This window comes from Platichthys flesus, chromosome 3, assembly GCF_949316205.1.
Source record: "Platichthys flesus chromosome 3, fPlaFle2.1, whole genome shotgun sequence".
NCBI lineage: Eukaryota > Metazoa > Chordata > Actinopteri > Pleuronectiformes > Pleuronectidae > Platichthys > Platichthys flesus.
The window spans coordinates 16,352,631-16,380,384 of NC_084947.1; the positions used below are offsets into that span (position 1 = coordinate 16,352,631).

General features: G+C 42.3%; 3 protein-coding genes across 3 annotated transcripts; 1 reads left to right on the plus strand and 2 right to left on the minus strand.

The window, feature by feature from the left end:
• Positions 1 to 232: 232 nt before the first annotated feature.
• smn1 (survival of motor neuron 1, telomeric) lies at positions 233 to 4,447 on the minus strand. The gene is made up of 8 exons (XM_062383449.1): positions 4,301 to 4,447; positions 3,805 to 3,876; positions 3,593 to 3,712; positions 2,730 to 2,921; positions 1,873 to 2,049; positions 1,324 to 1,398; positions 1,018 to 1,125; positions 233 to 436 (listed from the first exon to the last, which is right to left on the minus strand). Exons 1-8 carry the CDS (start codon positions 4,346 to 4,348, stop codon positions 380 to 382), a joined length of 849 nt encoding a protein of 282 aa, XP_062239433.1. The 5' UTR covers positions 4,349 to 4,447; the 3' UTR covers positions 233 to 379.
• A 10-nt stretch (positions 4,448 to 4,457) lies between these two features.
• On the plus strand, positions 4,458 to 9,493 carry hspb11 (heat shock protein, alpha-crystallin-related, b11). Its single transcript, XM_062383460.1, has 5 exons — positions 4,458 to 4,699; positions 4,807 to 4,913; positions 7,409 to 7,477; positions 7,570 to 7,613; positions 7,708 to 9,493. The coding sequence occupies exons 1-5, from the start codon at positions 4,608 to 4,610 to the stop codon at positions 7,798 to 7,800; spliced, it is 405 nt and encodes a 134-aa protein (XP_062239444.1). The 5' UTR covers positions 4,458 to 4,607; the 3' UTR covers positions 7,801 to 9,493.
• A 1,910-nt stretch (positions 9,494 to 11,403) lies between these two features.
• On the minus strand, positions 11,404 to 26,564 carry lzts1 (leucine zipper, putative tumor suppressor 1). The gene is made up of 9 exons (XM_062380353.1): positions 26,374 to 26,564; positions 17,471 to 17,817; positions 17,252 to 17,380; positions 15,233 to 15,389; positions 14,748 to 15,139; positions 14,446 to 14,619; positions 13,912 to 14,043; positions 13,428 to 13,622; positions 11,404 to 12,705 (listed from the first exon to the last, which is right to left on the minus strand). Exons 2-9 carry the CDS (start codon positions 17,699 to 17,701, stop codon positions 12,166 to 12,168), a joined length of 1,950 nt encoding a protein of 649 aa, XP_062236337.1. The 5' UTR covers positions 17,702 to 17,817; positions 26,374 to 26,564; the 3' UTR covers positions 11,404 to 12,165.
• Between the last annotated feature and the right edge of the window lie 1,190 nt (positions 26,565 to 27,754).

Sequence of the window (27,754 nt, forward strand, 5' to 3'; positions counted from 1 at the left end):
TATAACATGAATATATTATACTAGTCTGACTTCTGCTGGACAACACTTGCCATTACAACAACGCACAGTTTTGGGGGCACACACATTTGCATAAAGAACCTAAATCAAATTATAAAAAAATAAATTGTATTACACTCATCTACTGTACAAGAAGTTTTCATTTCACAACATTGTGTGTAAGCAGAAGAATTCACAGTTAAAAGTGAAAAAAAATCAACAAGCCAGCTACCAATGCTGCTCTGATAGCTTTTATTTGATCTATTTACAAAGAATACAAAACTCTGGTCCTTGAACTGTGATGACCAATATTTTCACAGCAAGTACACTTAACTCATAAAGTTTCCTTTTGACACAAGAATGAAATCTTGACTCGATCATTTCATTTGTGGTGCAGTTTTGTCCAGTTGGCAGCTTCTTTGCGACCTTGTTTCAAACCCTGTGAAAAGAAAGAGTCGGAATATAAAGTTAAGAGAGCTCCACTTTTAGAACAGAAGGACTCCCACCTATTATGAACCTTTGATAAGTAGAATTACTGTCTCTCACTTGAATACGTCTGCCAACCAGTCAAGTAGCAACCTACATAAATGTCTCATGTCGTGAAGACCTTGAAGTTATTTAATAAAGAGAATATTCAATGTATTTTGTCATGATAAGTGTTATTCTTGGGTTTTAGCCAAAAATGTGAGTCGTGACCTCCCAGTGACTTCGATCTTTACCTTTGATCACTAAATTCTTATCAGTTGATCACTCAGTACAAATGAAGTGTATCCAAATGGAAAAATGTCCCCCATTGCTCTCCAGAGATATTACGTTAAAAAAAGTAAGACATATGTAAGTACTGAGAACAAAAAAAATCTTAAATCCTGGAGCTTCAGCGGTCACTGGTGGCGTGGACAAAAAGAGCTATGAAGCATCTCAAGATGCTCTTCACTGCATGATGCAAGAGAATGAGCCTGTTAATACAATTGTTACCTCGTTTATAGCCCATAATAAGCCAGTTAGCCTCTGAGCACGTACCAGGTAGTATCCTGTGTGATATCCACTCATGTACCAGGAGATGAGCACGCTGCCCAAGGCCTCATCATCCACCATGTCGGGGCTCATAGGTGGAGGTGGGGGGATCATCTGAGACACATAGAGCAGAGGGAGTGTGATCAGAATGTAAAGACGGGATGCTGATGATATTTTTTGTCAATCACTAACATAAACAGTTTGTTTCTCCATTTACCTACTGGATTAAAAAAAAAACACAACCTAACCCTCAGATAAAACAGTATCTGCTGTAGCTTCTGCATTTATATGCAAGACACATTGCCAACTCACTGGTGGACCAAACGGCATCATGGGAGGCCAGGGAGGTGGTACAGGTCCTTGACCACCAGATCGCCTGGTTCCCTTCTACAGTACACAAAGGACAAAAAGGGATTGAAAACAATGCACAGTAATAAAAGATCATTTTACATTTTAATTACGTTAATTACGTCAAGTGCAACTGCAAGAAGGCATTGAATTCCTACACTCAAGAATTCCTACACTCTTTTTAAAAGACATGTATCATTCTTCTTTTAGTGACTTTAGGTATATAGAGTAACATCAACATAGAGAGAAACATAAATTACAGCAAACATCAAATAAAAGTTTTTGCAATCCAATCCAATGCACTTCTGTTAAATGCCAACTCGGGGCAGACTTTGTTTATATTCCATTTTCATTGCTCACATGGTAAACATTTTATTGTTCACATTTCATTTTACCATGAGTTCAGAGCCAACCTCCTCACTAAAATAAAAATGTGAACGACAACAGTCTATTATCAGTTCACTTTACTCTCTGAACGATAACAGAAGAAAAAGGTTCAGACTTGTTTCTTACCTGTCTGAAAGCATGCATGGGGGGTGGACCTGGAGGAAACCCGGGGAAGCCAGGAGCCCACATGGGAGGAGGTTCTTTGGGGGCCTTTGACTTCTGGGCTTTACTGTGTGACTGTTGTTTGTGTTGGGTTTGTGTGGAGGACTCACTTCCCTCTGTTGATGATTCCGCCTCATTAACCTGAATTGCACAGTAAACACCGCTGTTACCATGATCTGACATTTTCTTTTTTTATACTCTGGAATTGAATTTCTGAAATACATATTAAAGGGATTTTGGAAGCAGTGAAACCAGGTACAGTTAAATACTGAGGTGAATTAATTTACAGTCCAGAAAAGATGAAAGCGTTATGCAAATTACTACATAAGTTTTGCAATGCTTGTGAGATAGCAATTAATTTGTTCATCTTCATTGGATTTATCTCACTGACCTCATGTCAGTAGATTTCTGCAGATAAAACTTTTGGCCGTAAATTGGCACAGTAAATCAAGGATTAAGACTCCTTCCCATTTTAGTCACAAAATGTTAATATTGTGTTGTGTTAATTGGAAGAGTGAAAGACAAACTTGTGGGAACTGTACTCATCACTCCCTCAGTGATGAGTACAGTGTAAAGCAGGTGATCTATTTTCAAATTAAATTATATGTGTAAAAGGGGTGAAAATAAAAAATGTTCTGTTAGGAAGGAAGCTGATTTCTTATGATTGTGAACAAAATCTGACTTTTACAAAAATATATTTCAGTTAAGCTATCAGATGTTGTTGTTGTTTGGACACGATCTCGGATCCTTTACATTTGGAATAATACAAATACTGGTGTAATAACAAATCAAATCAATAAAACATATTTTTGCTGCTTTACCTTGACATCTGTTTCCTCATCAACCTCTGAGATCTCTGCTAGCAGGTCTTCAAGTTTCTGTTCCTCCTGGTTGCCGTATTCTGTATAAACAACCGTACAGGTGGCACTCTTCTCGTCTATAGAGGAGATTGTGGCTGCATAGAGCTGACCATCCTCTGACCAGTAAGCACAGCACGAGTCCCCGACCTGCCACTGAGACACAACATAGATGTCAATTAAGGTCGAGGTGCAGGCTGTCACCTGGTCTGAAGTAAACTGAATTCAGAAGAACATGTGTTGTAAGCATGGACACTTAACAGTCTTGTGTTGAAATGTACTGTACACTTTTATATAATGATGATATAAATGCTGTCATAGAGACCCATCAAAACCGTCAATACATAACTAACTTTTAAACTTCCTACTTGAACAACTATCATTATTTTTTAGATTCAGATGATATTACCAAAACTAGTGTATGAATGTACAAATGTATATTTGTGTATTTTACAATTTACACAGAACTGTGAGGTGTGTGAGGACATTTTGCTGGAGCCAAATAGGGGTGCAATAATTCTCTTGGACATCTTTTAAGATTCGTTCAGCTATGAAAATTGACGTACATTTAGGAAAGATCGCTGTGACTCTTAATCCAATCTGTGGAAATAAACGTTTCCCCCAGATCATGCACTTAGGGGATTTACTGAGGAATCAGAGTCCAGCATTAGAGCACAAATCTATAAAAATTGTTAATTTGAGACATTTGGCAAAGATCATGGCAAATTACAATTCCGAAAAAGTTGTCCTTTCTCTTCCTTAAGAGATACTGTAGTTGTGACAACATGTTTAAGAGAAACATTCAAATCAGTCAAAATTGTACATACTTCTTTTTCTGGCGGTGCGTTGGTCCTTTTCCTGCTCTGGTTCTTTTTGTTGTTTTTGCGTTTCTTCCCTGGTTGGTCTTTCTTTGACGCTTGTGGCTCATCTTCACCTTTCAGGGCAGTCTGGCAAAGAAAGCAGCGGCACCAGAACCATGCAGTTAGTGAGAGACACAAACATTTTACACAAATATAACAATGCACAACATAAATCTTACCTTGAAGGATGCTACTGCCTTGTCATACGCCTTAATGAGTGCTGTGTCATCCCAGATGTCAGAGTCATCACTCTGGAACAGAGAACCAGACATTTAGAGCCTCAACTAACAAACATGTCCTATTCAGCGGAAAATAAAAAAAGATCAGCTGTAAACGATTGTGGGACGAGTTTGTATTCCATCTGGACATATTAGACGTGTTGCCCATTGCATCCTGTCCATTGTGGGAAAGGATGCTACAGCTGTGAAAGTGCAACATCTGTGTGCAGCTAAACCTGAATTCCCAATATGTTTGCATCGGACATTATATCAAAACATCTCCGATAAAGAAACACGACAGGCAGACTTCTGATTTAACCCTTTTTCTTCTTTGTTACCAAACTTAGCCCAACTCAGTTTGTAGCCTAGCCTGTTAGCTTCCGCCTCTACAACGGCTGGAAAGGCTGCATACGTGCCGTTCTCTCGGGCCTGCTCGTGTGTGTGTGTTGGGACGAACCTGAGCAGATCCGCGGGTAAACAACGGGTCCTCGCAGCCATTCGCCATGGGAAGGTGCGCTGAGCTCGCTGCTAATTGCTAATTGCTAAAGAAGTAACAGACAACGTGCGTCGCAACCTGTGACGCGCTACAGTAGTGATGACGTATATACCTTGCGACGCACCGGTTGGCCTGGTAACGACGGTAGCTAGTTGTGTCCACTACTTGTCAACACGCAGTGAGTCGTGGTCTCTTGTTGAAATCACTGATATTAACTTCTAACTACGAGCCCCGGAGATCCCAGTGTTCACCGAGCGACCCGCGGAAGATGACCGACTCCTCTCTGAGTTCTCTGGGGGCAAAAGTCGTTGTTACTTCGTCCAGCGATGAGAACCATCCTCCAGAAAACATCATCGACGGGTGAGTGTGGCGTCTTGTGTTCGAGTTGAAGTCTGGTGTTCAACGCCCCTTTACCTGCATGGATGATGTCAACAGCTGACGGTGTTTTGCTCGTCTCTTCCACCCAGAAACACTCAGACGTTTTGGATGTCCACCGGGTTGTTTCCACAGGAGTTTATCATCCGCTTCCCCGAGCCCACGAGCATTTCCGCTGTGACGGTGGACAGCCACAACGGTGTGTATACGTGTTGTTCATTCATCAAACTGGGACAGTCAAATAGGTTGAGATATTAGGAAAGAACTGCTCTATTGTGCCTTGATGTCCTCCATCACACACTGCGATCAGACGAATGAACTACAATGACAGCAGAGTGAACACATCACCCAACCGGGCTTTTATAAAACTACATTTGAATTCACTTTTCCCAGATTTTTAGTTGGATCTGCACCGAATTGCACAGACACAGAAATGTTTGTCCCCTAAACATGCCATTTTTCTTTCATCAAGATCGTCAAAAAAATATTCTCTAACAAATCAGTGAAAATGTTGCAGAAGTCACATAGTTAGAGGACTTTTTGAAAAGTTACTTGACCCACACCAGTATCTACATCAACATTTAATGGGTTGTTTCCAGACCAGTACTGCATCCTTCCACTGAGTTCCATGGTTATCGGCCCAGTAGTGTCTGCGTAGTCCTGTTAACTATCTAACAGTTAGCAGACATAGAAACACAATCTCCTTGCTTTCCTGAATTTGTCCAATTTGTGATAAGTTAGTTTTGAGAGAAGACCTAATATGTATGATATCCACAAATTGTTTATGGGGACCTGTGGAGCCAAATATACCTTTTTATATAAGAATTAAATAATTATTAACATGAGATTTGGTGTCTGTATGAAGAAGAGCTTCAGGATTGTGGTTAAATAGATAAATGAAATCTAAAGACTAAATCATTTACTGGTATCACAGAAAAAACCTCTTTCTGAAGCATATCAATTTGATCACATGACTAAAACATGTGTATAAATCTACTTTTGTGTATTTTACATTCACAATATAGATTTGAGTCTTCTGGAGGCAAATAGGTATTAAATCATTTTATAGTTTATATTGGTCTATAGCATTAGAAATACATTTCAAGATACCAGTACTAATCCAATCCGCAGAACTAAATTCTACCCCCGGATCATGCTCAGGGAATCATTAGCAGATGAATCAGAGTACAGCAGTAGAGCATACATCTAAGAAATTATATATTTCCCGGGTTTGGCAGAGTTCATGGATTTTTACATTTCCAACAGTCTCAAGTTTCCCCCTTTCATCCTTAAAAGAGACTTTATAAGAAATGACAGACAGAGATATATAACAGAAGTTTAAGTGGAATGATAAACTTATCTATGATTTGCTCAAACAACCTTGAAGAGGCACGGTGCTGCAAAATCTATACGACCCCAGAAAATTAATCCTGTTGGTAAAATATCCGGATTCAGTGCCAGGGTAAACTGAACAGAAGACGGCATATACATTTTTTTTCTGACATCAGTCCAAATCATTTGTGTGTAACAAAGATGCAATGAGAAGTTAACTGATCTATATTGATGAGTTGACAGATTTAAGCCTTTTAAGATTCAAGACTAATCCATAAAGTATCCTGCATGTTCATGAATCATGAAAGATTTGACCAATATTGTAGTTGTAGATCAGGTAGGGGTTAACTTCCCAGTTTCTTCAGCTGTGTGAGTTTAGAGAAGCTGACTCTCTGATGTTTGTTGTTCCAAATATAATTAGAGATATTAGAGTTCAGAGTTTAAAAAGTGCTAGAGTCAAAACAATAATTGTGTATTCATCCACTCAGGATTAATCCTAATGGCCTTGGCAGAGAGGTTAATAAATAATAACAATAAAGGTGACACAGAGGGCACCCCTGTCTGCGTACTAGACACACTGGAGAACCATCAGACCTCAGGCCATTTCCGTTGACAAGGACTATCGAATCTGAGGAAGGAACTTTAATCTCCTTAATAGACTTGAACCCAAACCAAGTTTTCATAACACAGAGAACCAAAAAAGAGCATTTCACAAAGACAAAAGGCCTATAAATGATCAATACCAGGTCTTTATGAGTGTTACATTACATGTCATTTAGCTGACGCCTTTATCCAAAGCAACTTACATTTTTAGAACACTCATCATTTTATGAGGGGCCATCTAGGGGTTCAGTATCTTGCCAAGGACACTTAGGCATGCAGATGGGATAGAGTGGGATTTGAACCGGCAACCTTCTTGTTGCAGAGCACCCGCTCTATCCCCTAGGCCACGCTCTCCCGCCTTGGTCTTGGTTTCAAGACCAAGGCGAATACTACGTTTTCTTAGACTCAAGAAAGTTTCTTTTGGGTCAGTGTAACTTGTAATCAGAAGTAAGAAGGCCTCAATTTTTGTAGTATGACATGCTGAGATCACAGAAACTGTATGAAAAGTTAAGGATGTATCAATGTGATTACATGTTATACTGAAGAGGGCTTAAACGCCTGCACCAAATTCCATGGAATTCAATCCAACAAAGACTCCTTGAAGTCATGCTGCTAGCATTTACTACGTTTTACCACATTGTCGAAAGGAGTTTGTTGATAGGCCTTATGTCCAGACCAAGATGTTCTCAGTTTAGCATATTTTCCTCACGAAATCTCAAATTCAGGGTTAGTCAAATATGTCCTCTTTTTCTTTTGCAGTCAAGCAGCTAAGGATTGAAAAGAACACTTCACCAAATGCTTCTCAGTTTGAGTTTGTCACAGAGAAAGGTAAGTGGGAACACCCGTCTGCAATTTTGTTTTTTTGTTTAAATACCCAAAAATTGGCAGAATTTTACATTGACAATCTGATTGTTTTGTAGACTTTGAACATACGGAAGGGCATCTTCAGTCGAACACTCTTTCAGTAAGTAGAAATTAGATATTTATTGTTGTGTAAAACATATGAATCTATATAATAAGCAGGTAAAACATCAGCTTGTCGATATTTTGTCTTTCAGCTGGATGGAAGCAGCGCCATCCACCTTCGTTTTATCATCACAACAGGATATGATTACTTTGTTTCAGTTCACAGAGTCACTGTACAAATTTGACACACATGGTTATTGTGAATTAAAGCAGATATTTTTTTTTAATATATGTAGATGTGGCTTTATGGCGTTTTTGTGATTGTTGTAAATGTCAAGTGACCTCATCATATGCTCGGTCTGTTCTAATAAGCGACAAACACACTGACATCTCCTCCCCCGTGGCTGTCGGTGTTGGTGGTAACTGGAGACCTGATAAGAATATCCCATGAATATGTGAGGAGCATTGATTTGAAAAAAAAAAAAATCAATGAATGTATGTCCAAACAAAATTTATTTTATTGTCCTGAACTTATCAGTGAAGCCGCAATTGCAGACAAAGCATATGGTTTGGAGCCCTGGTGCATTTTAAAATCTGGCCTTTAATTCAGAAATTATCATCACCCATTTAATGTTATGGATTCACTTATGGGGCTTTTATTTTTATTCCACATTCAACTGCTCCTGCTAATTTCACAAGCTGATAGTTGGCAGAGCTTTAGAATGAAAGAGTTGGATTGTGATGAATGGCAAAATGACTTACAAAGGAAGGTTTCTCTGTGTGAGAAATAGAGTTAATTAACTAGTTTAGAGCCGTGGGGGCTTAAATTGGCATTGGTGCAGCCCCCCCGCCCACCTCCCCAATGAGCAGAATTTGACATCCCTATAGAAATGGGGGGGGGGGGGGCACGGGCAAGGCAGCTGGGGGGTTGGGGCAACCAGATGGTCTCCCAGCCAACCAGCGAGTCCATACAGACTGCGGGCCTATTCACAACAAAGTACTCCAACCACCTCCTGTACTTATACAATCCACACACACTCTCACACGTACGCACACTCAACACACAAGCATTGACTCCTATCTACCTTCAGTGCCATTTCAACTTGTCAATAGCACGGGGTTCAGCAGTGTGCCAGGACCCTCTGGGACTCCCTCCCCAATTACTTTGCTGACTGCGGAGGACCTTTGGGATTTTCCGAGGCTGTGCTCGCTGCACACTGGTCTGCATGCAAGCCTCTGAATAAACCAATAAAAATATGAAATACATGCCTGAATAACTAGCCCCCTGATGTTTTAGAGCAACTAATTGCTTAGGGGTATATGGTCGGGATATAGCACATATGAGTGTGTAATGAGTAATGAGGGCAAGGTAGAAACTGATACACTGCTATTGACTCATCTATTATTTACTGGTATGGAATATTTATTATAATGTTGAGGTGAAGTGCGAGCCAGAAAATGAAGTGCAAACTCCTATTTCACAGGACTATTGTTTATTTCTGCCGTGGTTCAAATAGTGAATTTATTACATGTGTTTGCTATAAATTTATGTGGCCAGAGATCCTGTTTTGTTTTGTGTTTTTGCACAAGGTCTGCAAATGGGCCTCTCTAATGAATGCGGGCCCCTTTGTGTGTGACTGTCAGCCGATCAGGAGAATCACAGCAGGATATGAGTGCATTATTATCGTGTCACTGTGGGGCAGGGCTAAATTATCAGCCAGCGTCTTCCTACTGCTGCCTGACTGCTGTCCAATCACACGGAGACATCTGCTGGACTACGGCTCTGTGTGTCCAGCTGAGTTGACAAAAAAAGAGATAGTACATCATAACCTTCCCAAAAAACCTTTTCGTCTTCATGACTTTATTGACAATGGTAGATTCAAAAAAACGATAGTCGTGTTGTTTCAAGCACAGGGACACATTGTTAGCACACTTTGTTTATTGTATAAGTGTCGGTGATCTGTCTGATTTGGTTATAAGAACCCCCCCCCCCCCCCCCTCCAAGCCAACACAACCACCCACCCAGCTCCGCTATTTTCTTTCATGTCAAACCGGCGACTTTGAATTTCTTGTTATCTCTTCTGTTTGGTCCTTCTTTCATGTCAGCCACAAAGCCCCACGCGTGAACAATGGGCCTTAATTTGATTTCATTTTTGATTCTGTCCAATCAGCCCGGTTATGACAGGAGGCGAGCTGGAAAGAGGTGCGGCGCGCGGAAGGAAACACTATCAAAAGGCTGAAATTAGATGATTAGACAGAGAAGAAAACAATCTTCTCATTATTTAAGTCCAAGAGGGATTGAGAATGATAATGAGGGGCTGACAAGAGAGAGCAGTTGAAGACAGCTTTGAGTGTGTAAGAACACCCATATTTATCTGAGTCAAAATCCAGCAATCACCTGTATAATTTTGTAATAAATAACAATAACAAGACAAACCTCTTTTCTGTCAATCTAATATCTCCGAGAATTTATGGCTGCAGTGTATTGTCTATCATGGTGCATTTTACTCAATCAAAGAGATTCACCTATGCATGAAATGATTTAAAGTTCAGTTTTAGTAATCACAAGAAGGAAACATGATGCAGATTAATGTTGTAATATATTTTTGTTTATCTTAGCATATAAACCTGCTCACTTCTTTGTCTTCTTTTGGCAAAAAGCCTCCCTGAAAAGGTGTTTTTGCTGAGGTAAATATAATTAACTTTTTTATATAAACAGAATAAAAACACAGTCATTGAGCTAAAGTGCTGGAAGGAAACGATAACTGTTTGCTGCTGTTATGATCAGATATGAGTTTTCACTCTGATATCGTTCTTGGTATATATTGCCAGCTCCATCTCTGCAAACAGACTTATTCGCCGCGGGGTCTTTTCCCCAACTTTATCCAGGTTTGATTTTATTTACCGAAAACCAGAGAAAACTTTTACCAGGGCCATACCTGCAGTATTAACCGGCCTTGTGCTTCTTCCCTGTTTGACCCCCTTTCTGTTGCTAAGGCTGCGAGTATGGGCTGTGAAACACTTACCAGTCACTTGATTTTGAGTGCCACAGCTTAGAGCACCTCACCTCAGAGCTCCACTTAGTCTGTCTGCACCCAGATCTCTCCTGACCCGCTGTCGTAAATGTAATGGAGGCTGAGCATCCTCGAGCAGCCTCGTTACTCAGATTGCCACACACCCTAACCCAGTGTTTGCATATACTGTACATGTGCTTCTGCCTCAAAGTCTATGTGAGCCCCTGGGTATTGAGTGGGTGGATGGTGGTTCAACTTTTGCTTTGCGGAAAGTGTAATTGCTCCAAAATTGTGGAGCCAAATGGCCGTGGCCAGTGTGAGAAAAGACTGTTTGTCTCTAAGTGGGGGCAGTGCCAGCGGACTCTCAGGAAGTTGGATGAACAATGGCGGGAGAGATACAGACATTATCGGGAGATCACTTATTTTCCTGTTGTTCATCTCATCAATAATTGCTTTCATTTCATACTATCAGACCTCCTGTACTCTCTCTTCCTCTTAACACAATGGATCTCAAAAGTGGCATCTTTCTTTGGTATCTGCCAGACGTGTTCTCTAGTATGTTCTGTATTGTGCCTATTTCCTTTTCAGACACTAACATGGCATTTTAATAGTGAACTTAACCTTCCATTCTCTGCAGAGCTCAGACATATATACAGTAGTTTACTTGAACAAAGGTCTCACTGTCCACTGAGCCAAGGTTTTAATCCCTATATTTTTAATGGTAAAATGATTTGAGTTGCTTTGGTTAATTAGATAACAACTGTCTTCCTGAACCACAATTATCTCATTTCAGAAGTTAATCTTAAAATAAATAAATAAATATTTCATGAACACATGATCAGTGGAGTCAAATTTATGTTACATCCGACTAGATACTCGAAGTGGGGAATTTACAGAACTGAATTGAAAACAACATACAACTAGTTTAATAAAATATATTTATCCCACTAATGCATTTTTGTAATTAAACCTATATGATATTCACTGATGGATTGAATTTAAGGGTGAAAACACATGACAACCCAACATGTATTTGTAGTGGGAAACCATTTTGACACTTGATCACATGAGAAGACCTGTGTATTTGTTTAGTTAAAGACTGGTTTAAAGCTCATTTCCATGCACAACCCTCTTCAGGCGCACACAATAAAATAAACAGACAGGGCCATGTCAATTAGGTTCAAACCTAGACACACAATAGATGATAAATAACTATCATTTTCTGTCAGACATGTTGACAACCTTTATCATGTTTTATATGCGACCAATTGACATAAGTCACTGAACAGATGACTCAGCTGTTTTCTAAATGAGAACAAATGTGCGTGATTTGAATGATGAGGGATTTTTTTAGTCAACATAGAAAAAAAAAATAGAAAATTCTCATTTGAACAATAAATAACTTAGCATTTACTTTTAAACAAGGAGTAACACAGTCATCACAAAGTATATCACAAGAATGTGCCCTGGACTCAAACAAACTAGATTATGTATATTCTATTAAATAACCATAGTAAAAGACTCGTTAGCAGTGAGCTCCAGTTATTGTGACATAAATATCTGAGGTGAAAAAAACAGTGTTAGTGAGTGCTCACATCAAATCTCTGTGGCAATAACGTCTTCGTATGTTTGTAACCCTGAGCTGTAGATGTCCATTCCAAGCTCCGTCCGGCTCTCCAGTTCAGTGGTCAGCTCCTTCAGGATCCTCTCCAGGTCCTGGTTCTTCCTGTGCATCTGCAGGTAGTTGATCTGGAGCTGCTTCTGGTACTTGATGACTCTGTCCTTCTCCTTGTTCCACGTCTTCCTCTCCTGCTCAAAGGTGTTTGCCAGCCTTTCCTGAGCGTCCTGCTCCTCCCTAAGCTGCCGCTTCAGTTGCCCCACTTCTGTCTGGAGTGACTCTGTTGAGGCATCTTCTCTGTTCTCCTCACCCCCGCCCCGGGTGGGGGAGTCGGAGCCTTTGATTAGTTTTTCCTGAGTCTGGGCATTGGCCTCAAGGTCCAGACTGTGTCGCAGCCTCTCCTCTTTGGCCACAACCAGATCCTGTTTCATTTCCTGAATGTCTTTCTCGAGTTTGCCCACTTTCTCCCTCAGCAGATCAGCCTCGTTCTTCTTGCGTTGGAGTTCATTTTGGCAAACCTGAATGAAAACAATGGAAAATATTCATACATGGGCAGAAATTCGGACGATTATGCTGACGATATAACAACTCAACTATGTGAGGCATCAAATTATCTTTTTTTAATAAAGCTAGGGTGGCTAATCCTGGAAAAGCTAGCAAGAGCAGGCCTCAATGGAAAAAATGGAACCGTTACATCCCAGGCCACGAAACACATTAACGTGTTCTGTCTGACAACTACTATAAACCAACTTTATCGTGACTCCCTCTATTACTTCTGGCTTTTATCGCTGCTAAGCGGGGGAAGCCTCTCAGGCTGAAGACTCTCGCCATGCGCAGTGAGAGCACAGGCGGGATGTGCACAGACAGGCAGGTCAGTTATTGACAGACAGGTTCACCAGCCAATGATTTTGTTTGTTACAGGCCTGCAAAAGCCCAGAGACTGGCTTTCTGTATCGTTTCCAATAAAACAATTTTATTTATTGATGGCAATGGGGGTGTGAAGGGGTTTTCAAAAACAACTAACCAACCCTTATATCTTTAAGACGTTTGCAGTGGTGTGAGACTTTTACACCCCACTGTCTGTCTGCTAAAACTTGAAAGCATCTGAAGCTGATTTATATACTAGCAGTTACCATTCCTTCTATTCATCATATGAAGCAACGTGTTGGAATTTTATTAAAACATCCTGATTTAAACTCCATGATGCAATGTATCGCCACTGAATCATCGGCACACTAACCTCGGCCTCTATAGTGCGGGAGTGCAGTTTGTCTTCATGGTCTTTATTCTGTTTCTCAAGCATCTCCATCTTCACTGCGTTCTCCTTCAGCGACGCCCTGAGGCTGACTATCTCGTTTAGCCTGGTGTTGACGTCCGCTTGGCTGTCTCTGAGCTGCAGCTTCAACAGGGAGATCTCTCCTGTCTTCTGGCAAACCTACATTTGATCACAGACAATTTTATATACATGTTAATATGGGTGAAGAGAGCTGTGGTAATAGCAAAGCAAGGTATTTTTTTCTGTAATGGAAATTTAAGTAGTTCCCCTGATTTAAAAAGGCATTGATGCCTGATTCTTTAGTGATGGATTTGTGTTTTCTCTTAAACATGATACAAAATGTTGGATTTTTCCTCTGGTGATGGACGAGCATCACTCAAGGTTTGAGCACTAGATTGCTTTGTAAGCTGCCAGGTTTAAAATCCAACAGATATCGCTGATGACTCACCTCCCACTGAGATTCCTCGAGTGTCGGCGCCAACTGTGTGCTCTCGGCCTCGTAAGACCTCAGCCTGAGCTTGATGAGATCCTTCTCCCGGGTCAACTTTGAAACGTCGTCCTGGAGCCTCTCCTTCTCTGCCTGTAAAAGAGTTCATTCCTCATTTCACAAGATTTTGCAAGTGCGCAAGGTCTGCTAATGATGATAGATTCAATCCGAATATGATTCTTTAGCCGCTTTCAGACATGAAAACTGATGTTCGGACATTATCCTGTAATATTGTGGAGGAGCTGTACATGATTCCACACACTTTGTGCAATTGTCTGATTTCTAAAGTGTCAGTACATCCAGCCCCATATGCTGATGTTGTTTGCATGCGACAGACGCAAAATTGGAAGAATACAATGCCATACAGGGAGAAGGTATCTATACAGGTATCTAAAAATGGCTATAGATTAATTCACTGATTTCCTGGAAAGGGTAAAAGGTAACAACCAGACGAGACGTACAGGGCACTGGTAATAAACGGCATATTGGACTGACCTGGAGCTGGCTGACCTGCAGCTGGAGCGCTTGCTGGGTTTTTGCTGCCATTTGCGACACTTGTCGTAACTTTGTGGAGCATCGCTGCTTCAGCCCCTCCATCTCCTCGGAACAGTACCTCTGTCTCTCATCAAAGAGCTGGCAGGTGTCTGCTTCCTTCTCCTCAAAACTCCCCTGTTGTAAGGTGAACAGATCCGAATTGAAAAAAAAACAACTCAGACATTTGCACTGTCTAACAACTGATGAGGCCATGATCTTGATTAAAAGCACAGTTTTGTTGTTGTTGTGTGACAGCTTGATACCTGTAGGTCCTGCAGTTCAGTCTCTCTCTCCAGCAGCCTTTGTTCCAAACGTTCAATCAGCGACTCATCTGTAGTAATGGGGGATCGAATCCCCCCCGATGTTTCAGAGAGAGGGCTTGACTTATCTGTGGAAAATGGGGAACCAGCATCCCCATTAGCCTTAGTTGCGAAGCCATCAGTGTTTAAAAGAGTCTTATGGCTAGGGTCAAGGTTAGTGTTATTCCCCTTGACCCATGAAGGCAAACTGGGTTGTGCTGCCTTGCCGACACTATTTAAAGGAGCTGAGCTGCGATCACTGTGACTGACAGGGCCTGTGGAAGCATTTAGGCTGCCGCTGGTGCTGTGGGTGGGGAGGCTGGACATAGAGTTACGTCCGGAGTCTGACAGAGTCCCTGAAAGAAGAAAAGACGATATCAGACTTTGCCATTTCACCTGAATAATAACATTTTTAGACATCAATTTACCAAAATGAAATATATAAAGACCTGAAAAGGTGTTGTGTCTAAAGTCTGAACTCCTTGGTTTCTCCAGAGGACAAAGGATGCGGTCCAGGCTGCTGTGGCCTGTCTCTGTGGAGGATACACTCTTGGGAGGCACAGGCTTGAAGGCAGTGGAACGGACCAATGACTTCTCAGCAGTGGTCTGAGTATTGAAATGACACACAGTCAGGGGTGCTCTTCCCTATTTCTGTTTTTATATTCAGTGGCTTGTCTTAGCGGAAAGGACAGAAATACAAAATACCAAGTCCTCTTGTAATGCTATGGAAAAAACAAAGAGGTGTGGATGAATCACATCTAGAAAGTTGAAATATCGTAATGACTGGCTTTCACTGAGATAAATATTGTCACATGCTGGAAGTCTGTACAAATGAAAGGGGTAGGATTTTTTCACTGTAATTTCTTTTCATATTAGAAATAGAACCAGTGATGCATGCAGAATTGCTTCACTACAAGCTGGCAGTATTAAAAGCTACACAGCAGTAGTTGCAAGTAAAATTCACCAGACTGTCATAAAAGAGAAAACTCATTTCGAAGATGAACTTATACTCCACATGCCCCATCTGTGCTGTCCAAGAACGTCACGAGCAGTACCAAACCTCCCCTCCTCTCTGTCCTCCCCTCTGCATCCCACATCTCTCCCCCATGTGCTGTCTGAGGGAAGATAAATAGCCTTTCTGTGGGATATTAATAATATGAGCTACTGCTGAAGTGTAAGAGGTAAAGCGTGTGAGCTCAGCATTCCTCCTCACTGACTTCATGACTGGGATAACTTTCCTCATTTTTCTCTCTTTCTATGCCTCAAACTCTCTTTGGCCCCTCGATCTCTCTCTTTTTTCCTTTATCCTATCCTCTCTCTCTCCTCCGCTGCTCCTCCTTTCCCTCCCAATGCCCCGGAGGAATAAAGGCCTATTGAAGAAGTCTCTATTTGCTTTCTTATTCTTGGCACAGGAATGACTTCTCTAAGAAGACCAAGGGATGCTTGGGTCATTAATCTGGGCGGAGGTGATTAATAAACTGAGACGGGCTCAATGCTGGTTATATGGGATGGCTGCTACCTATTAAACCACCTGCTGCGGTTTTATCCTCAACTATAAGGTTTTCAAAGTTGGCGACAGTTTTGCTACTAATAGCTGCAGCTTATCTTAGATTGGCATATTACAGGTCTTCACAGCTAGCATGGTTTGAACCAAAGGTAAAAAAGCATTCATATTCAGCACCTCTAAGGCAGACTAATTTACACCATGTATATTGTTTTTTCATTCCGTGCATTAAAACTAAGCGTAAAATTGAAAATGTTCCACGTTACAGGCAGCGTTATGTGTTGATCTATTCTTGTGCTGGGAGCGGTAACATCCTGGAGTCTCAAATGATTGGCTGGCAACTGCTCCAAGCCAAGGACCAAACGATGCATAATCCCTTGTAAAATTGTTTGTTTTTTTAAGCTTATGGTATAAACAAATGATAAATTGCATTTTAATTAGTGAACTTACAAGTTGCTTGTAGGTGTATTTTGCTGGTTCCCACTGTTTCCAGGCTTTATGCCAAGCTAAACTAAACAGCTTTGGGCTCTGGCTACATATTTAACATACAGTTAGGAGTTTGCCAGGCATCTTCTCATCTAACTTATTGCAACAAAGCAAATGTAGTTATTTCGGGGCGGCCGGGGCTCAGGAGAGAGGGTCACCCACTATAAACAGAAGGTTGATAGCACAATTCCTCCAGACTGCTCTTGATCGTTCCTTGGGCAAGTTACTGAACCTCAAATTGCCCCTGACTGCTGTGACGATAGTGAATGAATGATGACAGAATTTAGAATACGGGGAGCCTCGTACGAATGTGTACGTGAATGGGTTAATGTAAATGGGTACGTTGAAGTGGTAAAATCACTCTTTAAATAAAGTACCATATTTCCCAAGAAAGTAAAACAGTTTTAAATCTATTTTAAAAGTGTTTTAGATACATTAACATTTATATGACAGCAGTAAACTGGACATTTTTTCTCACCGCCTCATTCATTTTCCTCGACATGAGCAGCAGCTTTGGTTGCAGTCGCCCGTCTGACTCCCCATCTCTGTTCCCTTTGTCCTCCATCAATCCTCCTCTGTGATTGGCTGACCTCGTTTTATTGCTCACCTTTTGTGAAACAGGATAAACATTATACCTAAGAGCCGGGGCAAATATATGCTGTTATATTCACGTCACCTTAAAAGCACGTGAGCTCACCTTGATGTAAAAGAAATCTTCACTCCGTCCTGAGCGGGAGTGGGTGAGGCCTTTGGAGGAATGAGCTGCGGACGAGGAGCCCTGAGTGAAACCACAGTTCAGTAAGCCGTCAAGGCTGCAGCCGCCACTCTTTCTGTGATGGTTGTTTCCCTTTCTGATCCTGTACTCCGACGCCTGGCAGTGTGTCGTGTTGAGGCTATTGCCGTTGATCAGGCTGCTGACGCTCCCCATGGTCCTGCAGGCATAGGTGAGCGGATGGTGAGGCTGAAGTCCAGGTGGCGAAGTTACACAGAAGCGAGGAGAAGACACAACTCATGACACCGGAGAGGCAGCGTCAGAGGTATCGTCTGCAGAACAAGAAATAGATAATACACAAACATCGGTGTTGATCCTTAAACATGTGTTTTTTCTTTCATGAAAGGACAAAGTCACCTAACACCTTCCTCTGGTGCTCATCAGCTTCCCGGTGTTGTTTAATTGTATTGCTCCCTGTTCAGTCCAGACATGCAGCGCTGAAGCAGGTGTGTTCACATTTGCAAAGTGAAAAGAGTCCATCTTGGCGCCCTGCCTGGCTTTGTGTGTCTAGATTTATGGCTCGGCCGTTGAATTTGACAAATAACCCTTTGGGTGCCCTTCCTCTAAACAAACTGGCAATTAGGCTATTTACTGCCTGCTCAACACTTGGCTGGAGCTGCCATCAGAACAGCACTGCAATCATTTTGCATTTGATATTCCATTTGAGCATTGCATTGACAGACCACAGAGCAGTATTCAGAGTGTTAAAAGTGTAATTGGCTCTAGTTGTGAAAGAGGATTGGAAGAGGGAACAGAGAAAAACATTTCGTAGAGGTACTGGCGATGCGATCCATCCTCTTTGTAAAGACAAGCAGACCCCAGATGTTGCTTGTCGTGATCTCTAACCCACAGGGGAAAACTCAGAGCAAAAGGCTACTGGCTGATCAGGCTCGAGGGCTCCCCTAACCACCTGGTCCCCAGTCTTCAACCATTTTATAATAGCCGCAGCAACAAAGCTTTAAGCCTAATGGGCCCACTTTAAGTCACATATTAGTCCACATTGCATTTGGTCCCAGGCTAATCCATACTTGTGTGTCTGTATACACATAGCTGTCAGTGTCATTTTCTAGAGGTGTTTGATGAGCATGATTGAAGGGGAAATTGCGGAATGAGCGCTGATCAAGGCTGTCACTTTTCATCACCCCCAAAACATTGATAGGCGTGATGAGACGTGCAGAGAAAAGATGTTTCACCATGAGGGGAATCACAGACAGACAGCTAGTGAGACAAGGAATTAGGACACTTTGAGTGATGGTTATACAGCGGAAGAAACAGCTAATAGTTTCAGTTTTTTTGAGGCGGAACATGGGAGGGAAAGCTTCTGACGATGAAAGAATCACAGAGTCATTGTTAATTAATCTGCCTGCACAGCTTCACTGCTGATCTGCTGTTTTGTTCAGGAGGAAATAAAAAAAAAAAAAATCCTACAAAGTGCACATCAAAACGTGTTGAGTTAATGAATGTTATGTGATGTTAAATTTGTACCTTCACAAGTACAAAGCAAAGCCTCCCCCTGTGTCACTGACGCAAACCGCCCCTGACATGACTGTGACTGCCTCGCTCTCCTCGCTGTGCCTGCGTGTCTGCCCCTAAATCTAAACCCTGCTCCTCACTATCACTCTCAGATATTAGCATCCACCACAGACATGGGACCGGAGTAATGAAACAATAGATCTTTACTTACTGCCCGGTCCCACTAAAGCATCCGTCTCTAGCGAGGCCCCTGCAGAGTCATCTATCCAGTCGTGGAGAAAGCAAAAATCCAGATATGTGCGCACGTGTGTGTGTGCATGGCCTTGAATGAACCAGCAGCAAATGCAGAGCACACACTATCAGCACAGCCAGGAGGGTTAGCTGTCTGTTCTCTGGTAGAGGGGGTGGGTCTTCCCTGCTTTTCTGGATGGCCTGTACACAGCTCTGCATTATAACCGACATGTAAATTCAGCCGTGCATGTGTGTGTGTGTGTTTTGGGGCCTCCCACTATCCCCCCCAGGCCCCCCCAGGGGAACCAGTGTCCAACATGTGCTTCTATAGAACCGGCGTGTGCCGCTCAAGTGATTAACTCCCGGCCTTCACAAAAGATCTTTTACACCCCCCTCCTCTCCCTACTATCACCCACCGACACCCCCCCCCCCCCCCCCGTTTGTCCATCGACTAACTGTGTAATAACCATTCATCCTCAACCCTCCCTTCTTCCATCAGTCCCTCCCTCCATCCATCCGTCCTACTCGGTGCCCTGCACCCACCCTGAACAAACAACACTCCATCCGAAGGAGGAAAAAAAAAGGCGCTTGCCCTCTCTCTTTCGCTCTTTGTCTGTTGAAGTGTGCTGCTCTTTGTTTGGACTCTTGTGTCCCAGTTGATGAATTCTCCCACAAACAGCCCAGGAACGTATTTGAGTGTAAAATAAATGACTAGTCCTCACAATGAGAGGACTGGAGAGCTTCAGTTTTACAGTGATTTACCTCTGTGCTTCTTGATGGCGTTTGTTCAGACTCACACACACTCTTCCACACACCTTTAAATGTCCACACAAACAACACACACATCCAGTCTTATTGCTGGGGTACAAGTCTCTCCAAGGCAGTGGAGCGTGCAGCATCCCACAGAGTACACAATGGTGACAAAACACCTTGTTGATGAAATACAATCACACACCACGACAGGAAAATATACAAGGTTGTGTGTTCCAAATGAGCAAACAACAAAAGAAGATATGGGGGCCCCTAAGCTGTGCTGCCAACAATGTAAGTGTAAATCTTTCACCCAATTTTTGTCACAAGTAAACGTATATTTTCATCTAAAGTGAAGAGAAATGCGAGGAGGAAAGAATACTGCCTACAGATAGAACACGACCGGTTTCATGGATCAAACACAAATCAAAAATGAGATATATCTGTTAAAACTAATAACCATGAGAAGCAGAGAATGACCCTATGATGTGATCGTTCAACAACTGCAGACAGAAAAGGTTTCACCAGATTACATCATCGTGTCTGAAACTTTTTTTTTTTCCATCAAGGGTTTTCACTGACCCACTTATCAAATAAGACGGCATCTGTGCAGTTTAATCTTTTTTTGGAGCAGAACCGTTCACTCCTCCTTTCAGCCATTGTTCCCTCGATTAGTCCTTTTCACAGCCCCCAGCGTGTTTGTCTGAACAATGATCCTGTGATTTCACTTTTATGTCCCCACTCACCTGCTAATAAAAAAAGCGGCCTATTTCTGCTTGTATTTGATTCACGTCTGATAATAATTTGATTGCTCCATCGTGGCAAATTTTTAATATGCGGTTCAAATGGTCTGACCTCATGACGTTTGGGTGGACAGCATGATTTAAGACCTTTGGTGAGTGGGGACGGGACAGGACGGGACGGGACGGGGGGGGACATAATCTTATATCTGATTGGCTCCATGTTTTTTAGAGTCCATGCAGAGTGTGTGTGTGTGCGTGTGTGTGTCTGCGTGCACGCAGGGGGCAAGGCGTGTGTGTGTGTGTGTGTGTGGTGATGGTGGAGGGGTGTGTGTGCTTTGTGTCAGGCAGGTCAGATGGATCTCAGGAGTTAAAGACGAGACACCACACCAAAACACACACGCTTACAAACCGCCACACTTACTCATTGACGCTCACACACACACACGTCAGAGCATAGCCAATCCATTAGCACAGCCAGTGGAAGGCAGCAGCGCGCTATAAAGACCCCAGGATTTATACCTGTCTCACAATGACCATGAAACTGTCTTGTGTTCCCACTGTATCTCCGCACTGCCACGGTGCCAGATGGCATCACTTTTAATTCTCACTGTCTATATGGTAATTTCCAGCAGATGTATGTGTAATCCATCTAGTTCAGTGTGTCTGTTTTTTTAGGTCAGTCTTGGACAGCTTATGGTTCTTTGTTCTTGTGTAAACACAGTTTATATCTTTTTCTATGACACTTTGTTATTTGAAGCCCCAACTTGTTTAAATTATTACGGTGTTCATAATCTAGTTGTAAAAAAGTATTTCTGGCTTATTCAGTAAAAGGTCTTTAAAAAAACCTAGTATGCCTTAAACCCAAACAATCTTTCATCGTTTTAAGTCTTTCCCCTATTATTCTAAAGTTTGTGAAGTTATTGTTTAATTATGGTGAAATACTTAGACTTTAGAAATCCAACAAACTACTGAAGAGCAACTTTTTACACAAACAGAACTTCCAAACTGACATTACATGATTCCACCTCCCTCATGCTGGCTCATCACATAACATGGCTCAATATGTGAATCAACATATATTGAGATACGCAGCGTGTTTACGGCATCACAGGCAGTACGTGTTACCTCAGCAATGGAGGTTATATTTCGTCTGTGTTTGTTTCTCAGTCTGATAGTTAGCAGGATTATGCACAAACTACTGAGCAGAGTACCATGGAAGTTGGTGGAGGGATTCAGTGAGGATTGTTGTTAGGGTTTGAGAATAACTGATTCAAGATCAAATTATAAATCAGGAGCCGGGTTAATTTAAGTATGGTTTCTTGAGGGGACCGTCGTGGCACTATTGAATGCCATCCTACAGTGAATCCATTTCTGGTTGTAGTCGCTCCAGTGTGTCCCAATGGTTTAATACATAATGATATTTCACTGCACTCTGTGCCAGGACTACAGCCAAACCAAAATGTAATCAAAATTTAAATTAATTGTCAAATATTCAGAATTATACCTTTAATTTGAAAGACACATCCATTTATCTCAATCCTCATTATACTGTTCCATCCTTTCAATGCAAAACGTTGAAAATCTTGCTCACAGTGTGATGTAACTTGTTAGATAACTCCCATCGGTCAATGGTTCAACACTGTTTCACGATGTAAAGAAGTAGGAATTTCCCATTATCCCAGAGATTACTCAGAGAAAATGAAATTCACAAATTAAAGGGAGACTAAGAGGAAACGGCGCATATGCAATCGGCTATATTCTCAGAAAATGATGAGCTGATCTGAATTATTGAGAGGTAGAGCTTCCTCTGTTATCCTCTGTGGCCAGTCACACACACACACACACACACACACACACACACACATGCACGCTTCCTCGTCTCATGTCTTACTCACCCTCTGGCTGAGTTGGGATGAGTAATGTGGCCTCCAGCAGAACATCAACAGGGAGTGAGGTGCAGGGTATAGAGATAGCCATCTATCATTGACTCTCAGTGCCAACACACGTGGGCACACACACACACACATAGATACACACACAAACACACACACACACAACGGCATCCAATAGCAGCTAATTGGGTAATCCTTTTAGTGCATTGTAAAGGAGATTGAGCATGAATGGTGCTTCAATGCTGAGGAGCAGAATACCAGACACTCATTACTGCCTCAGAGTAAGGAGACGGACTACCAGGCACAGAGCGAGAGGCACGAGCAGAAAGAGAAAGACACAGATATGGAAAGACAACATCTGAGTGTGTGTGTGTGTGAAAGAGAGATTTATATTCTGTGCAGCCAACACTGCATTATACATTGATAACTGCATTGTCCAGCAAACAATCAATGTCTCCTCTGTTCTGAGTTAGAAGAGGATGGTGTGGATGAGGAGAGAAGTTTAAGAACTGTAAGTTTCCTTAAAAAACATCTAATTCTCATTCATTTGAACTCAAAGTCTTTTACTGGCAGCCATGAGGCACCATATTTGACTAAAGGCCAGCTTCTAGCTTAAGGACCCCCTGCTGAAGTAAGATTGCACATCAGATGCTATTATGTGCATCCAAATGAGACATTAGGTCAACCAAACAATCAACCTCCTCGGGTTTCAGGAGATAAGGAGGTTGTCTGCGCTGCTCGCCGGGTTCGCGCCGCTGACCAAGCTACCACTCTGGTAGCAAATACATTAGCATAACCTTGGCAGTCGGAGTATAGAGGAAAATGTCATTTTAATGGAGTCTAAATGGGGGCCTTTAGTACTGTAACAAGGATGGGAATTGATGCTGGCGAATTTAGGGAGTTCTGATTGAGTCCTAGAATTAAAAAGCCGAAATTTCACTTTATATTTCTTTGTTGAGCTGCATCCACCCCCACAAGATTGATTATTGCCTGGCCATATGTCGCAGCACTTTTCTGTGATATACTTCAAACTCATGCAGAGCCCTGGAATCTGCCCAACAGTGGTTTTATAGAATTGAATGGGTTTGAAACAGCAGCTCGCCAACTTGCTGCATCGGCATAAAATATTTACTTCTGAGGCTTTTATGCCACTCTAAGAAAAGCAAGTACACACTGTAACAAGTGAAAGTATTTTTAGCCGTTTTTGAAGGACTTCCATTCCATTAAACAGGAATATTTAGCTTTTCCATTAACGGTGGCTTGTTTTGAGCAGGATTGGTCGTTTATGCATGATATGGCAGCTTCATAAATATGAAATATAAAGACCAGTTATGGTTTGTACACGTTTGAGCTCTCAGCAAGAAAGACACTCGTGTTGCCATGGTGTACAAGTTATATTGATAAACATTGGATGGCTGTTACTGCTGTTATATTACTATATAATACTAAACGGATTACCATGACATTTTGTGGAGGGAGAATCCAGAAAATCTTGTTGTTGATCCAGGATTTTTTTTCGTTTTTCTTTCTCAGAGAATACTTCATGGTTAAAATTAAGGTTATGGATCATGATTAAGAATAAAATCAGGCATGTTTGAGGGACTAATAGCCTCTGCCAATGGGTGCAGCTTGTCTGAATCTGTTCTTCTGATTGTAATTCTAGAAGGGAAGATCCAAGATTAGTTTTTCCAGTTCATTAAAATTGCGAGAAAGGGAAATTAAGTTGATTCCTAAAAACAATTATCGAGGAATCTTGAAGGGAAAAAGTTGACATATTTAGGGGGCTGGTAACGATGAGTGTGTGCAATTGATTTAAAGTGACTAAACAGAGGCTCCACTGAGAACAATTCTAGTTTTGTAGTGGTATTAGGATGCTGGATCATACAACTGCATTCTTAACACACACAAAAGATACACAGTTTGAACTTGGTAATCGCAGTGAATCATGCGTATTACATAAACACAACAAAACCCGGGTATTTCTCTAATAGTCCCACAGTCACTGCAGCGTCTCGTTCTGCCAAGTCTGTCTCATACTATTCTTGTTTGATACAGTATCACAGTGGGATGACATGCAGAGGTAGGTGGAGAAGAATGAGGCCTCTCCTGGCACCAGGGCCCATTGACCCTGCCAACTGACGACTCAGTGATAAGCTTGTCATTCAGGAGCATAACCATCCTCCCATCATCCTAATCTGCTGTAGCTGTGAGCGTGCATGTGTGGATGTGTGCGTGTGTGTGTGTGTGTGAATGGTGTAATGTGGGAGTAAGAGAAGGCACAATGAGATCATTTTCGGGGATCTATATCATCCTGAAAGCAGCTGGAAATATGTGCTGCAGGCGATACCTGCGCTCAGCTCCAAAATAAAAGCGCTCTCACTTTTCTAATGCAGGGAAACTTAACATGTCCCTTTCATAGCTTGAGGTGTCAAAACCAACAAAAGTCAGATATTCACCATCTGCGCACATCTGTTGTGCTGATTGTCACCACGTTTGAGGGTAATTCTGTTCTAAAGAGCTTTATGGCAATCGTGATGGAAAAGTTGAAACACCGTCATGAGCTTGAGACTCACAGAGATGTGGAGATGCTGCACTTCTCTGACTCGGAGCCTTCACTCACGAAAGGATGCTGTATTTGGGTATCTGGGACAGTTATTTAAAGCAGCGTCTTCTTTAGCGGGTCATGACAGCTCTAATGGTTTGTCACAGATATGAAATTGAGCTGCCTTCATTCCCTTAACAAATAGCTATATGAAACCATACAAAAAGTCAAAATATTTACATCAGCAAAAGAGATTCTTCACTTCACATAAGGAAACAAGCAACACTTCTGCGACAAGACGAAGAAGCGTCTTTGCTCTTTTTATCCTCCCCACCCTCGTCTCTTGATTCTGTCTCTGTCCTGGGTTTTCCCTCTGTTCAATCAGGTACAACACGCAATCCTGAACATGTCTGAGCAGGTGCCCTATCCCTACCAATTCACCTGGTCCCCAGCACAATGCCCAGTACTTCATGTCTGAACACGTGTGGTACTGTGCACAGGTGTGACAGTGCTGACACTGGGAGGTTGTGCAAAGGGCAAACTGTTCCACATGCAAATGTTTTCCTTGAGTTTGCAACAATTATGCACCAGAATAATTAAGAACTGCTGTTTCCAGCTACTTAAGAAAACCACAGGGTGGGACGTATCTGGATGGACAGATTTAACTCACGCTTAAAAATACCAATAACGACTGTCTCTGTGCCATTCATTCGCTCCAAATTGCTGTGTACAGTGCAACACTTAAACGGAGCCTCGTGCTGTGCCCTGTTATTTCTCCAGTTTTAAAAACAATGGTTTGTCCAGGCAAGGCTGTGCTCAAAGTAAAGAACAGTGTCGGTGGTTTCCTGCGAAGAAAAGAAAAGTTGAAAGCAGACGTTTCCTCTAAAGCTGCCTCCAAACCCAGAGGCAAATTCATCTTGTCTTTTTAAAGTGGTGAAGCACTTGGGCTGCTCCCTTGCAGAGAGACTTTGGTTCACTCAGAACAGGGGGGACGAACATTACTTGGGACAAACACGCGCACTGAACAAATCTGCATGTACACTGGAATCAGTGGGGATCGCAAGTGCCACTCAGCCTCACTGCTGCTTGAAGTTGCAGGACACTGAGGTCTGGCCGAGCCTGTGCCATCATTTGTCCCCTGTCACATCCACTCAAACAGAATTAACCTTCCTCCGAGCCCGGCTGGAGGTGACTTACCTCCATTATGGTCTGCCTGCCCCCACAATCACAGCCACTGCCTCTGCTGCTCTGTCTCCCAAAAGCTGTGTGGATCACTGTAGACAAACCAATTCCAGCCGGATACTTCTAGCAACTACATCTGTTGGGAGAAAGAGACATGTCTGCTTGTGTTTGCCTGAAGTCCTCTGCGGGTGTCCACTTCCTCCTTAAGCACCTGGCGCGGTGCAATGATTCCGTCCCATCTCCCACACACTGAACACTGTCACATTCCTCCATAAGCATGCTCTCTCTCTCTCTCTCTCTCTCTCTCCCTCTTTCTCTCTCCACCCTCTCTCCCTCTCTTTACAGTGTATCCTAGTTGCCTCTCTCCTGAACTCCCTCCCACTCTCTCCTTCACTCTGAACATCCAACACTCCCTCCCTCCCTCCCTCGCCTTGTCCACCTCTTTGTGCACTTCTTTTAAGTTTAAGTATTCTCCCTCTTTCTCTCTCTCCTTGTTCTCTGCATCCGTCTCTCTCCCCTGTCTCCTCTCCTTCCACTTTACCTCTCTCTTTTCCCTCTTTTAATGGCCTTTTCCCAAGCAGCTCTGCCATCCATCTTAAGTCACTTCACTTCCTCTGCACATGCCTACACGCTGCACATCATCCGTGCCCACACTTCTGATCGGTGTGCAGCCCACATGTATGCATGTTTAAGATTAGATAACTTTATTGATCTCACGCCAGGGAAAACCACCAGCAGCAGGTAGGTCAGGATTATAGACATAGAACAGGCAATAAAATAGAAAGATACAGACAAAGTATGGACATACAGTAATATACACATTTCACTCCTGAAGGAAATATAATTTGCACACAAATGTACTTCAGTTAAGTACTTGAGTACAAATCTGCAAGTAAGCCAGTAAGTGGCTCCTGGTTTGACCACTCATCCATGCTGTTACCCATCATGCTGTGCTGCTATAGATTTAACCTGCTTCACCGCTCTGACTGACTCCACTTGCTCTCTCACACAGGGGTAGATATACGTGTGTATGTATTTTTTTGCTTTTTCTATGTAACAGATGAGTTGAATAAAATGGAACTGGTTTGAAGCCCACATTGCAAATCCTGGCAGAATACCCATTTGTCATGCTTGCACATCCTCTCGTCTCTCCGCCGCTGCTCCTGTTTCGTCTCGCCTTGTCCATCATTTCCTCTGCACCTGCCTGCCTGTTTTCTTGTCTTCTTGTTCTTCTTATCTTCCTCTCCCTTCCCGCTTTCACAGTCTACACCCCACGTTCTCATTCTTAATCTTTCACCCCGAAAAAACTCTGCTGCAACGGCTGCATGACAATTAGAAGTATAAAAACTTCCTGCCTCACTCATAATTAATAAAATACAATAAAGTTTTCTGGCTG

Coding starts and splice junctions, on each gene's coding strand:
- hspb11 (XM_062383460.1), top strand. CDS start 4,608: ATGACCGACTCCTCTCTGAGTTCTCTGGGGGCAAAAGTCGTTGTTACT. Junction 4,914..7,408: donor GACGGTGGACAGCCACAACG/GTGTGTATACGT, acceptor TTTCTTTTGCAG/TCAAGCAGCTAAGGATTGAA. Junction 7,478..7,569: donor TGAGTTTGTCACAGAGAAAG/GTAAGTGGGAAC, acceptor ATTGTTTTGTAG/ACTTTGAACATACGGAAGGG.
- lzts1 (XM_062380353.1), bottom strand. CDS start 17,701: ATGGGGAGCGTCAGCAGCCTGATCAACGGCAATAGCCTCAACACGACA. Junction 15,390..17,251: donor CGAGGAAAATGAATGAGGCG/GTGAGAAAAAAT, acceptor TTCAATACTCAG/ACCACTGCTGAGAAGTCATT. Junction 14,620..14,747: donor CTGAACTGCAGGACCTACAG/GTATCAAGCTGT, acceptor ACCTTACAACAG/GGGAGTTTTGAGGAGAAGGA.
- smn1 (XM_062383449.1), bottom strand. CDS start 4,348: ATGGCGAATGGCTGCGAGGACCCGTTGTTTACCCGCGGATCTGCTCAG. Junction 3,877..4,300: donor TTACCCGCGGATCTGCTCAG/GTTCGTCCCAAC, acceptor TCTCTGTTCCAG/AGTGATGACTCTGACATCTG. Junction 437..1,017: donor ATCACACAGGATACTACCTG/GTACGTGCTCAG, acceptor TTCTTTTCACAG/GGTTTGAAACAAGGTCGCAA.